Source organism: Notechis scutatus, chromosome 1 (assembly GCF_049901735.1).
Source record: "Notechis scutatus isolate UNSWTSFEM ecotype Mainland chromosome 1, rNotScu1.2, whole genome shotgun sequence".
NCBI lineage: Eukaryota > Metazoa > Chordata > Lepidosauria > Squamata > Elapidae > Notechis > Notechis scutatus.
In genome coordinates this window covers 328,404,978-328,417,967 of record NC_142009.1, presented here as the reverse complement: position 1 = coordinate 328,417,967, position 12,990 = coordinate 328,404,978, and the positions used below count along the sequence as shown (strand labels likewise).

The following is a 12,990-nucleotide window of genomic DNA, read 5'->3' as shown; positions in this document are numbered from 1 at the left end:
CTGACCCTTCCTCCAGCCCTTTTATAACTTGCTATCAGAAAATTTTGTTTATTGGACAGTTTTAAAAATGTCAAAAACAACTCCATTTACTATCCAGCAAGTGAGCTCTCAGGTAATTTGTTTATTGGTTATTATCTTATTAACCTCTGTAAACTTACAGCAGTACAAAAATATTTTTTTTTCCTTTGAATTAGAACACATTTCACAAGATTACATTAGAGGAAAGAGGCCAGTTCACCCCATCCTCCAAGCAACACATCTAGTTTTGCTAAGTTCCAGCATAGGGAACTATCAAAAACCAAACAAAAACATTCATTGGCATTACAGTAACTGAAAGTGTGTTAAGAAGGGGTGAGATGTTTAAACACACAGGAAAATTATTGGAATATTAAATATGACAGGTAACAGTGAGTGTGGCTGACAAACTTAAGAAAATAGCACAAGGCAAGTGCAATGCAGCATATGGCCCTCATCTTTTTATAAGGTGCATCATTAGATGACAGAGGGTGTACAAAGTCAGCTTTGTTTTTAGGGGGAGTTTTAGGAATGGGGAATACCGAACACTTTGACCACTTTTGACTTATCAGGTCTACAACCAAAGATGAGCAATAGCTCAAGAGGACGGTGGTAGCAGCAATTACTGAGGCACAATCCCCTGGAAATCTCACCCATGCCAGTCCCTCTGAAGTGAATAGAGATTGTGACTTGCTTTAAACCCCATCCCACCAAGAAGATTCTAATCCCGATCATCTGTATTCTGCATATAGAGGCCAATGGGAAGACTCAGCAATGGGGTTTTATGCCTAACAAAGAAAGGGGAAAACGCAGGAATTTGTATTCTTGAAGGCATCCTTGCCTTTTTTGAGTAAATTGTAGCTGGCTATTAACATAGCATTTCCTATGGACACCAAACATTTTGGATGTTTGTTGCATAATTAATGGGGGTCAGGAATTGCAAGATGTTCAGCTCAATCTGCTGTTCTCTGTAAAAGTTGGGCTGCAAGGCCTTTACTGAGAAAGCCTCCCAAAACTAATCAGTCCGTCCAAGAGAAGGGAGTGGTTGGGCTGAAGCTTGCAAATATGCAACCGCTTATCTGCCGCCACTCCTGATTTGCTGCCTTGCCAACTGTGCACTGCCTAAACCAGGTGTCTCCAACCTTGGCAACTTTAAGACTTGTGGACTTCAACTCCCAGAATTCCTCAGCCAGCTGCTGGCTGAAGAATTCTGGGAGTTGAAGTCCACAAGTCTTAAAGCTGCCAAGGTTGGAGAGACCCCTGGTTTAAACTAGTGTTTCTCAACCTTGACATTTTTAAGAGATGGGACTCTTCACTCCCAGAATTTCCCCAGCCAGGCATGCTGGGTGGAGAAATTCTAGGAGTGAAAAGTCCACACGTCTTTAGAAAGTTGTCAAGGTTGAGAAACACTGTGGCCTAGACTCAAGGTTAAGTTTATTTGGCATCAGACACAGATCAGCACCCTGTGGATGATGGTGCTTCATGCAAAAGGCCTATCACCCATGCTTAGCCCTCTCTTCCCAGACAGAAACAGTTAGCCAAGACAATACAGAGAACATAGATTTTTTTTTTTTTAAAAAAAGAAGTTTGCAGGTCTGTTAGCAGATGGGCGGTGAGTGGGAAGAAAGTCCACCTCTGCCCCTATGACAGTTTCCATGGAGACTAGTCTGTCTCATTTTCCTCATCTGTTATGCTCTGCCCATTCACAGCCACTGAGTCGTAAGGGCCCTGAGACAGGTCTTCAAAGTCGTGGCTGGTGGCAGGAGAGATGATGTCTGGACTGGTGTCACAGGACTCGGTGGTCTGCTCTGAGGTAGCAATGGTTGTGGCGGTACTTTTTGGGACAGGATCAAAGTCATCATCTTCAAGGATGGGAGATTCGTGTACATCTGGAAAAGGGAAGATTTGTTACAGAATTATCAGGAAGGCAGGAAAAGGCATTGGATCTACTGAGGTCAGCCTTTAGTACAGACCTGCCAGTGGAACAAAACTATTTTATATATCTAATAATAATCAACTGCAAGATACCTTTGCTTACCTTACATAGTAGTGAACTCCTTTCTTATAGCCTGGCTTTTTATCCAAAATTTCTGTTAATCAGGGCATTGTGGATTGGTTCATACATTAAGCCATAATAAGCAGTGTATCCATCAGAGTAAGCCAAAACTAAATAAACCCCATTTAGAGTTAAGCAAGGACCACTTCTTGCTGTCTCAGATATTGTCAAGTAGCATTAAGGTATACCGTATTGTTCATTATTTAACAATAGCATTGTTGGAAAAAACTTGTATTGAAGATAAATCTACTTACTGCTAAATGCTTCTGGATACTGTTTTGCTAGCTTTCCTTTCAGAGTTCTGGAAGAGAAAGAAAAGAACTAACTACATCACAGTTGTTTCAAAGGGGGGGGGGGAACAGGAGTGAACTGTCACTTCATAGTGCAAGGAAAAGAAAGCACCATGCAAACTTTTTTTCAGAAAACTGTCTCAAAAGTGCTTTTTCAAAAAAGCAACTGGATTGTGGATTTTTTTTTTCAGAGGAGGAGGAGGAAGAGGAAGAAGAAAAAGAAGGAGAAGGAGAAAGAGGAGAAGGAGGAGGAGAAGGAGAAGAAGGAGAAGGAGCAGGAGGAGAAGATGATTAGCTTCTCATCCAAGAGGCTTCATCAATTCTGGCAGGATAGTGGGGCAATAGAAGGATTGGTTCTGATAGGGTGATGGAAGAAGAATCATATTTCTTTGCAGTCATCTGGTCATTGGCACTCTCCCTGAAAGATCCTGAGGCCACTTGAGGGGTTTATCTGTGCCCTAAACCCTAAAACCCCAAGTGGCCTCAAAAGCTCTCAAGGAGAGTGCTAACGACCAGAAGACTGCAAAGAAATATGATCTTTCCAACCTCCCCCATCCTGTCAGAATTAATCCTTCCGTCACCCCCACCAACCTGCCAAAACCAATGAAGCTTCTTGGATGAGAAGCAAAACATCTTCTTCCTCAAGGGGAAATAAACAACAGCCCAGTTGCCTTTTGAAAAAGCACCTTTGAGACAAGCATGACCTGGATGACTAAGAAACTCCACATCTTTTTTTTGCTGCAACTCCCCTTCAATCTGTATGGACTTTCCCAAGATCCCGTGTTCTGAAGAAAACTCTGGAATTGTTGATGAAACTTTCGGAGCCACAAGAGGAGCTCCTGGGGGAAGAGAAGGGCTGGATGACCAAAGAGGCGGTATATGTACCTGATCCTCCGAAAAATACTATCCAAATCTTTCTTCATCTCCACCAATGTCCGGGTGTGGTGAAGGAAGCGTTCATTCATTTGCTGCATTCGGACACCAGATAGGTTGTTAAAGTTGAGTAGCATCTCGTTGGTTTTCTCAAATCGGTCAAGCCTGAACAGGAAGGCAAGGGGTTGAATTAGACAGGTGCAAATAGTTCTGTGAACATGATGAGGATCTTCTAACACTAGGGTGTCAAACTCAATTCCATTGAGGGCCAATGTGACGGCTTGGGGCGTGGCACAAAGGTAACACAGTCACATGTAAGAAAAGTCCCTTTAATACCTCCGACTTTGCCCTCAATGTCTAGTTACCTTCAGCTGGAGAAAAAACACTCCCAAGAACAGTCTTTAAGTGGAAGAAATTCAATCCGAAAACAAAGTACATATAAACTGTAAATAAAAATCCACACAAACCATGCTGCAGCAATTAATTGGACAGGGCAGGATAAGGAATTGCAGACTTCAAAGGCCAACAATACACACACTTGGGAAGACGCCAGGAACCCAGATAAGCCTTGACAATAAAAGATAACTCATGATTTGCTTCCAACAAGTTGCTGTCCGCAAACTCCCTTTTTAAACACTGTGTTACTAGCTGCAGCTAATGAAGGGAATCAGGGCCCTTTCCTCCCCTATAAGCCACGCAACTCATGTTGCTCCCTTCTCTGTTCCTCCCTGCGTGCCCTAGGATGAAGGTGGGGGGCAGGTTGGATCTTCCTCTGAATTTCCTCTGCCTTGCTCTACCTCTCCCCTGCTCTGCCCAGCCGGACTGTGCCCTTCCCGTTTTTTCCACAGCCAATGGAACCACACTCCCACTCCCTGTCAGCTGTTCAGCCTCCCCCTCAGAATCAGATTCCAACAGAGGCATGACAGCCGCATCAGCATTATGGTTGCCTTCAAAGGGCCAGTTGCATGTAAGACTATGTATCATGTTAGTTCAGGAATGTATTACGTCTGGGGTACAAGGGGGCTGCACTCTTCACGGCACTCTGAAGATCCCAATAACCTGAGACCAGAGAGTCTGAGTAATAGAGAGACTGAGCCACAGATCTCTCGCCCAGGGGGAAAGCAGCAGCTTTCAAGGAAGCACGTGCACTTCAGCAGGGCATGGCTCTGGTTTCTTGACTAGTTTTGTCCCGGACCCAGAGCACACAAGTCTCCCATCTTGCATTTCCTCGCATCTATCAGCTTTGGAAGCCATATTAGAATCTCCCACTTCCTCACCACCACATTCTTGAGCCTGGGAAAGTGGGAGGGGGGGAAGTTTTTGGAGTGTATGTGGTTAGACATAATAGCATTCTTCTTCTAAGTCAAGGTCATGTTATTTCTGCACCTGGGTGAGAGGACATCTCAAGTTGGGACAGATGGTGATTGGGGCATGTGATGCAATGGTGGGTGCAGGGGGTGGATTTGTAGTTTTTACTTATTGCAAGGAAGTCTGGAACTTCCAGATTCAGGATTCCCCACATGTGCCAGTTTGCTATCCAAATAAAACAAAACTTTTGAGAGGATGGCTGTCTCGGAGTTATTTGTTGGAGTGGAAGTTTTCTGGAACGCTGACGGCATCTTTGGGGAAAAGTCTGCGAGGTGAGTAGCTACTTGTAAGAAAGTGCAGCACAGACGAAGGAAGAGGAAGGGGGAAAAGTGGTGAGGCAGGGAGAGGGGAGAACTGAAGAAACACACAATCCGAGTGCCTTCCATTCTTTCTCTTTCCTTCCCTCCCTTCCTTCCCCTCGCCAGCCACTCGCTCTTAGGCAGAGGGGCTGTAGCCATGCCCGCCCACCCTTGCGGTTACCACTGCCGCACAGCTCCACGTGTTGGGAGAGGCTCCCTCTGCCCGCCCTCTGCTAGCGCTGCTGCCACTGACAAGACACCAAAAGAAGTGAGGAGGTAACTACTCAATCACCTCCTTCTCCTAGCCTGCTTGTGGGCCAGGTCTAAACACATCACGAACCAGATCTGGCCTGCAGGTCTTGAGTTTGTCTGTTTTAACAAAAGTACGACAAGTAGTCTTTGCAACTATTGGTTCAGTGGCCATTTGATGTTCCAACAGCATTCAACGAAGGGACTTATGAGCCATACCCTAAGTTACGGCCGTCGCAGCACCTCCAAGGTCACATGATCAAAATTCAGGTGTTTGGCAGCCCGAGGACACTCATGACTGGAGGAGCGCCACAACTTCCCTCATTCTCTGATCTCTCCCGCTCCAACATTTGTCCTTTTGGCCACCTTGCAGAGTGGCACTCAGAGGAAATGTAACAGCTGAGGCTGAAATAGAGACCCAGGGCCCTCAGCTGCCACTGCCCTCACACCTCTACTTCAGCCCCAGAGCTGCCACTGAGAAATGCGCCTCAACCCCCACATTGCAGCCAAACAACCCAGCATCACTGTGCAAAGTCCCAGTTGTAGGGGTGGGGCTCAAAAATTTTACCAAAGAGTTCTCGGCCCAGTTGCTGGGTGGGCATGGCCATGGTGGGCGTGGCCTAGTTGGCCTCCTGCACCACGGCCGGGTGGGGGGCATTTTTGCCCTTGCTGGGCTCCGGAGGCTTTCCTTGAACCTCCAGGAGAGTGAAAACGGCCCCTCTGGGCTCCAGAGACTCTCTGGAAACCAGAAACAGGCCCATTTCCGGCCTTCCCGAACTTCCAGGAGGCCTGTTTTTCACCCTCCCTGAGCCTCCACACATGCCCTGCACTTTACCTTCATCCAAAACGGGCCGTGTGGAGACTCCTGGGAGGAGTGGGGTGGGATGGGCAGGGCCAGCCAGGAGTGGGATTTGGCGGTTCTCTGAACTGCACAGAATCTTAGCTAGGGATTCTCCTGAACCCCTGCAAACCCCCAGCAGCCCACCCCTCTCCAGTTTCCCCTATCACCCTATGCTCTAAAGGCCCTGTTGTGCTTAAATGACCATCATTTTCTCCCGTTGCTGATGAGGCACACCTGGCTTAGCCTACATATGCAAGGCAGCTGCTGGCTGCACAAAGCCTTCTTCCCAGGGCCGCTTGCGCCATTCTCCAAATTGTGGGTGCGACGCATCGTCCAAATAGCACACCCCATTCTTGCAATACTTCAGAAAGCTGCTCTCATGCCCCTGACAGAGTCTGAATCTGAGGAGGAAGATGAACAGCTGACAGGGAGTGGGAGTGTGGCTCGTTGGCTGTGGAGGAAACTGGGGAAGGGCAAAGTCCGGCTGGACAGAGCAGGGGAGAGGTAGAACAAGGGAGAGGGAGTTCAGAGAAAGACCCAGGCCCACCCCCTCTTCATCCTAGGGCACGCAGGGAGGAATGGAGAAGAGAGCAACATGAATTGCATGGCTTACAGTGGAGGAAAGGGCCCTGATTCCCTTCATTAGCCACATTTGGAATGAGAGTTTAAAAGAGATGGAAGCTGAGTGTGGCGTCTTCTGAGAACAAACATGAGTTTATCTTTTGTCGACTTTGGTTATCTGCGTTCCTGGCATCCTCCCAACCATGCTGAATTACTGCCGTCTGGAATTCCTTCTCTTGCCCTGCCGGACTAATTACCTCATCTTGCCTTGATTGGACTTATAGTTACAGTTTTTGTTGACCACGTTTTGGACTTGAATCTCTGCAGCCAAAGGCTGTTCCTGGGAGAGTTTTTCTCCAGCCAGAAGGTAACCAGGACACTGGGGGCAAAGTTGGAGCTAATAAAGGGACTCCGACTGATTATCTGACCGTGTTGCCTTTGTGCCACGCCCTGGGTAATCACAGCTTCTGAACTGTTCCTTGGATCTCACAAGAACAGGCACACTACAGATAGTCCTTGACTTATGATCACAATTGAGCCCAACATATCTGTTGCTGAGACGGTTAAGTGAGTTTTGTCTCATTTTACAACCTTCCTTGCCACAGTCGTTAAGCGAATCACTGTAGTTTTTAAGTTACTAACATGGTTCTTAAGTGAATCTGGCTTCCCCATTGACTTTACTTGTCAGAAAATCACATAAGGTGATCGCATGACCCTGGGACACTGCAACCACCATAAATATGAGTCAGTGGTCAAGCATCCCAATTTTAATCCCATGGGTTTGTTGCAACAGTTGTAAGTGTGAAAAACGGTTGTAAGTCACTGTTTTCAGTGCTGTTGTGACTTTGAATGGTTGCTAAACAAATGGATGTAACTCGAGGACTACCTCTGTTTGGAGAATGCAGGCAAGCCATTCTTCAAGTGCTTTGCAATGCTTCCCAACAGTTTTGTCCAATGGGAAAGTGCCAAGGGATTTGCTTTTGCCAGCTCACTTGCTGCTTTTTTCACTTCCTGCCTTCCACATTGGATGGCATTCTTACAGTATTGGCATCATGCTGTGGCTTCCTAGGGCGTGGCAAGCAGCCCCAAGCAGTTTTTCCAGTGAACGCATCCTTCAAATGGTTCCCCTTCCTTGTGGGATCTATGGACTGAGTTGCTTATACAGTATATGAGATTGGAATGTGGGTTTGTTTTTAAAAGGTTTTCAGTAGGCGAGTACCTACTGGTTTGATAACTGGCAGGATAGAAAATGAAGGAAAAGACATACCCAGTATGTCTTCGCCTCCTTTCCACGTGGTGCATTTCAAAAAATGTTTACCACCGGTTTTGTGGGTGTGGCTTGGTGGGTGCTCTTTGTGCACGCGCACCAAACACGCACTTTGCACAGGTGCCGAGGCTTTCCGACTCACCTCCTGCAATCCTGCACTCTCCCTGTCGCTTCAGCAGCTGCTGCGCAGCACTCTGCTGTGCTTCAAAAGCAGGAAATAAAGGTTATTATGGGAGCCCGGGCAGGCAGGTGGGTCCAACAGTAGAGTGTCAAAGATAACTGGTTTGGTACCCGCTGCTCATAGGCGCTACCGGCTCTGCAGAACCGGGCCAAACCGGTAGAATACCACCACTGCTCCTTTCCCTCTAGACCAGGGGTGTCAAACGTCGTCACGGTGGTGTCATGTGACGTATCGCGACTCCCCCCCCCCTTCGCTAAACCGGGTGTGGGCATGGCCAGCGTGTGATGCATTTAGCCCATGGGGGACGAGTTTGATAGCCCTGCTCTAGATTAAAAAAAATCAAGAGAAAAGAATAAGTGATGCAAGAAGTAAATTATTAGCTGGCAAAAGGAGAGAGACAGACAGGGAAGTTTGCTAGAATCCAAGTAATACAATGCTGTAAAAAAATGCATGGCACTCACATGTTCTTCTGAGCCAAGATGATAGCATTTACATCTTCGGAGTTCACCATGCTGAGCACACGGCTGCAGAAGACACCCGAGGCAGTAGGTTCCATCTTAGACAGGCACTGAAATCTGCCAAACACCAGAGTGGGAAGAAAGATACACGATGATGAGTAAGAAAACATCCTCTGGGTTTAGAGAGGTGATACAACCTCTCATGACTTGAGAGAGAGAAAAAAAAAAGCTTTATATTATCTATAAGAAAGAAACAAAGCATCCTTCAAAGAAAATAATACCAGCGAGGAACATAAATTATACAGTGGTGCAAAAGGGGAAGCAGAAAAAGCTCTGCCAGGCCTGCCCCCAACTAGATCCCTAGGAAAGAAAGACCCTCGACTACATTGGGATGAAGTGATAGAGGTTTTTTTTTTTTTTTTACTGAGGATTAGTGCTTGCAGCAAAAGCAAGGCAAGATCTGAGCATTCCTTTGCAAAGATACAAAGTTTTGTGGTCCTTCCCCTGACCGGTCCATCAGTGTACAATGGCATCCCGGCTTGATGTTTTGGGAACTGCTTTAATAGGTGCATCTCAGAGAGGCTTCACATTCTTTTCCAGGTCAGGTGTCCTTGAGGCAGTGGAATGTGGCCGCTTGGCACCTCTGGTTCCTGTCAATGTCCTCCTCCCCACCTTATACCCTGCACAACTTTCTTAGCTTCCCCTGCCCCCTCCCTCTATTCATGGCAGGATGACAGCAAACTTAGCGAAGATGGCAGAGTTGACAAGCCTTTTCCCAGATACTGGCTTAATCACCAACTTTTCAAGAACTCACATTTTTTTCCATGCCATAAATAAATGTATTGATGTAGGACCTTAGGAGGAAAATGTCAGTGGGAAAAGTGTGCATACTTGTCCCCCACCTCTTGCCTCCAAGGGTGAGAAAAGCAAATGCTGCTGTCCAGACTGGCCCACCACACCCATGAGATTTTGATCCTGTGGCGAGTAGGAAGCTCATTTTCCACAATCAGTTAGAACATTGGATCTCTGAAATATTTTCTGTCTCCCCAAGCTGTCCTTTTAAAGACCATTCCTCTGTTTAGTACAGGAAAAAAAACACCACCCCATTAAAGCATCCACAATACATGACTGTCCAAGCCTTTGTTTCAATACCTCAGTGAAAGGGTGGCCAGATCACCTCTGGGTAAATGGCCCCACTGTTGAACTGTTCTCCCTATTCATAAGATTTCCCCAAGATTCATTTGGAGTCCTGCTTTCTGCAATGTAAAGCTATTATTTGTTTGCTTATTCATTTATTTATCCAATTTCTATAGCCACCCAACTCAACCAAGCGACTCCAGGTAGCTTACAGTTCTAAATTGTTGCCTGGCCTGTGTTCTGGGACAAGGGAAAAACAGTGACATTCTTAGAATCCCAGAACTCAAAGGAATCAATTTGGCTACGAAGTCCCTTAGTACAGGAATCCAAATGAAAACATCCATAGCAGATAGCTATGACTTACGACCATAATTGGGACTGGGATTTCTGTTGTTAAGCAAGGCAGTCAAATAAGTTGTGCCTAATTTTACAATCTATTTTGCCACAGTCTTCTTCTTTTTCTTCAGCGTTGTCTCGCGCCTGGCGAGGTCCGCTAGTGTCCTTGAGTACTGCTTCCACGCCTCTCTGTCCGCCACGTATGTCGGGTCTGCCTTCGCGATCTCTAGATCGGCCTTGATCGTGTCCATCCAGCGTTGCTTAGGTCTACCACGCGGTCTCGCTCCTCCGACAATCACCTTCATCGCAGATTTGATGATGGATTCTTCCTTGGCGCGACTCACATGGCCGAACCATCGAGCCGGGACTGCCTCATGACCGTGGGGATGGGCACGACGTTGAACCGTCTGCGCACTTCTTCATTCCTGACGCGATCGAGTAGGGTGAGGCCTACCGACCATCGGAGCATTCGCATCTCCATTGTCTGGAGTCTGCTTTCGACTTCTTTGGTCGTCGGCCAGCACTCTGCGCCGTATATGGCCACGGGCGCACCACAGAGTTATAGATTTTCGCCTTCAGGCGCATCGGCATCTTCTTGTCACAGAGGACGCCCGTGACGGACTTCCATTTGCCCCACGCTGCGTTGATCCTGGCTGCCACCTCAGTTTGTAGTAGGCCTTCTTCCCCAAGAGTAGTTCCCAGGTACTTGAAGGTGGAGGCGCGCGGTAGCTCCTGCCCATTCACGTGGATGGAGCCTGTCGCTTCGTTGTCAGTGGTCAGGTATTCGGACTTCTTTAGGTTCAACCGGAGCCCGAACTGCTCGAGGCAGTCGTGCCACTGTTGGACTAGGTGCTCGAGTTCAGCCTTGCGCAGGTTGGCCAGGAACACATCATCGGCGAGAGCAGCGTCCATGGGGCGGGCGTGTGCAGGTCGTGGTGTAATTGTGTCCATCACCAGAATGAACAGCAGTGGTGAGAGAGCAGAGCCCTGGTGTACGCCGACGGTGATATTGAACTCCTCTGATATCCCAGCTGCCGCTTTACACAGCTTTTGTGACATCTGTATAGGAGTTGGACCCATTGTACGAGTAGCTCTGGCACGCCGTGATCTCGCAGTGCGCACCAGATGAGATCGTGCGGGACTCGGTCGAAGGCCTTTTCCAAGTCCAAGAAGGCGGTGTGAATCTATTTTGCCACAGTGGTTAGATGAATCACTGCAGCTGTTAAGCGAAACATGTAGTTGTTAAGTGAATCCACTTAACATTGGCTTTGGTTGTTGGAAGCCAGCTGGAAAGATTGCAAACGGCAATCAATGACTCCAAGATGCTTATAACTGTCATAAATACATGCTGGTTGCCAAGAGCTTAAATTTATATGATTGGGGATGCTGCGAACTTTGTAAGTGCGAGAACCAGTCATAAGTCACTTTTTTCAGTGACATTGTAACTTTGAATGGTTGCTAAATGAATAGTTGTAAGTCAAGGACTACCTGTACTTAGTCTGGGCCTTCATGCATCCAATGAAGGCCAGCCCACCTTCTGACTGGGTCATTGATACCATTGCCAGGTTAATACCAATAGTCATAGGTGCCTTGGGTGTAATCCCAAAACAACTGGATTGCTGGGGGCAATATGCTAATTCATCTTAGAGTGGGTTGCAAAGCACTATGAAGCACGATATAAATCTAAGTGCAATTACTATTGCTATCATCACTATTGATACATTCCTCATCAGTCAATTGCAAAAGGCAGCTTTACTCAGAACAGCTTATACACTGCAATAATATCTGTAACACCATCAAACATCCACACCTGCCTATCCCAGGTCCTTGGGAAATACCCCGACAGGCAGACCAAGATGCCAAATCCAGTCTGAACATGTAGCTGTCTGTTTGACCAACCATAATTTACCGAAAAGCTACTTGACTGGGTTACTAACCAAATCCATTTCCTGGGTTCATATAATACACTGAATTATGATATTTGCCAAATGGGGTAGCTTTGCAGCAGATTTAACCATACCTTACAGACAAAGGCACAATGCTGTCAGTGGATTTAGAAGACCTTCTCTCAAACACAACTGAAGTTGTGGGAGTATCACTGGAAGCCTTCAAGAAGACAGACTGCCATCTGTCAGAAATAGTGTAGGGTCTGCTGGGTGGGTGGGGGGTTGGACTAGATGACCTAAAAGGTCCCTTCCAACAGATTAACAATCTGTTAAACTACATTTATTATACGCCACCCAACTCCCAGCAACTCTGATTTTTATTCTTCAGGAGTCTTCAATCAAAATCTCCCTTCTTGCAATACATGATTCCGACCATATCCCAAACTTTTTTTAAGGGCAGCATGTCTCAACTTTAGCCAAGTCGATGATGGGCGGACTTCCACTCCCAGAATTCCCCAGCCAAGCATGGAGTTGGAAGTCCACTTACCGTCAACTTGCTGAGCTTGAGAAACGCTGCCCCAGAGCCATGGGACACCAGACCTCCCAACTCCCACCAGTAGGTGCAACCTCTAGCCGGCGCTTGTGCGCAAGAGTGGGAAGTATAATGCAATTTGCACCCATCCTCTTGGGATGGTTGGGAATTGTAGTTTACTCTACCCAAGTATTACCAGATTTGTGTGTGTGTGTGTGTGTGTGTGTGTGTGTACGCGCAAGTAGGTGTCCTTGCCTCGAGAGCAGGTGTAACCACGCCTATTGTCCCTACCTGTGAAGGACTGAACCAGCCAACGGATCACATGTCGGACGCTTTAAAGGGGATCCGCGGACGGGAGCGGGGGGGCGAGCGAGGAGGGAGGGAGACCGAAAAAAAGTTTCCCTTCTTCTCAAACCCACCACCGAGTGTTAACTCCGGCCATAGACCCAGGGCAGCACGCTCACTTCCGGGTTGGGCTGAGGATCACGTGACGCGCGCGACCTCGCTAGCATTTTTTGCGTGCCTTACGTTCGAGGGAGGGCGGGGGTTTCTCTTGGAAACGGAGGAGCCCGTTCAGCCCCGCCCCGCCCCGCCGCGGCCCCGCCCTCCCTCTGTTTTCATTGGACAAAACGTTGCCAGCG

At 47.4% G+C, this 12,990-nt stretch overlaps 1 protein-coding gene across 1 annotated transcript; it reads right to left on the bottom strand.

The window, feature by feature from the left end:
* Positions 1-101: 101 nt before the first annotated feature.
* Positions 102-12,827, bottom strand: KXD1 (KxDL motif containing 1). Its single transcript, XM_087952646.1, has 5 exons — positions 12,641-12,827; positions 8,462-8,575; positions 3,247-3,399; positions 2,326-2,372; positions 102-1,904 (listed from the first exon to the last, which is right to left on the bottom strand). The coding sequence occupies exons 2-5, from the start codon at positions 8,554-8,556 to the stop codon at positions 1,678-1,680; spliced, it is 522 nt and encodes a 173-aa protein (XP_087808772.1). The 5' UTR covers positions 8,557-8,575; positions 12,641-12,827; the 3' UTR covers positions 102-1,677.
* Between the last annotated feature and the right edge of the window lie 163 nt (positions 12,828-12,990).

Excerpts from the sequence above, each read along its gene's own strand:
- KXD1 (XM_087952646.1), bottom strand. The coding sequence starts at position 8,556 with ATGGAACCTACTGCCTCGGGTGTCTTCTGCAGCCGTGTGCTCAGCATG. Across the intron at positions 3,400-8,461 it reads ATCTTGGCTCAGAAGAACAT|GCTTGACCGATTTGAGAAAA; the intron begins GTGAGTGCCATG and ends CTTCCTGTTCAG. Across the intron at positions 2,373-3,246 it reads AGTATTTTTCGGAGGATCAG|AACTCTGAAAGGAAAGCTAG; the intron begins GTACATATACCG and ends TTTCTCTTCCAG.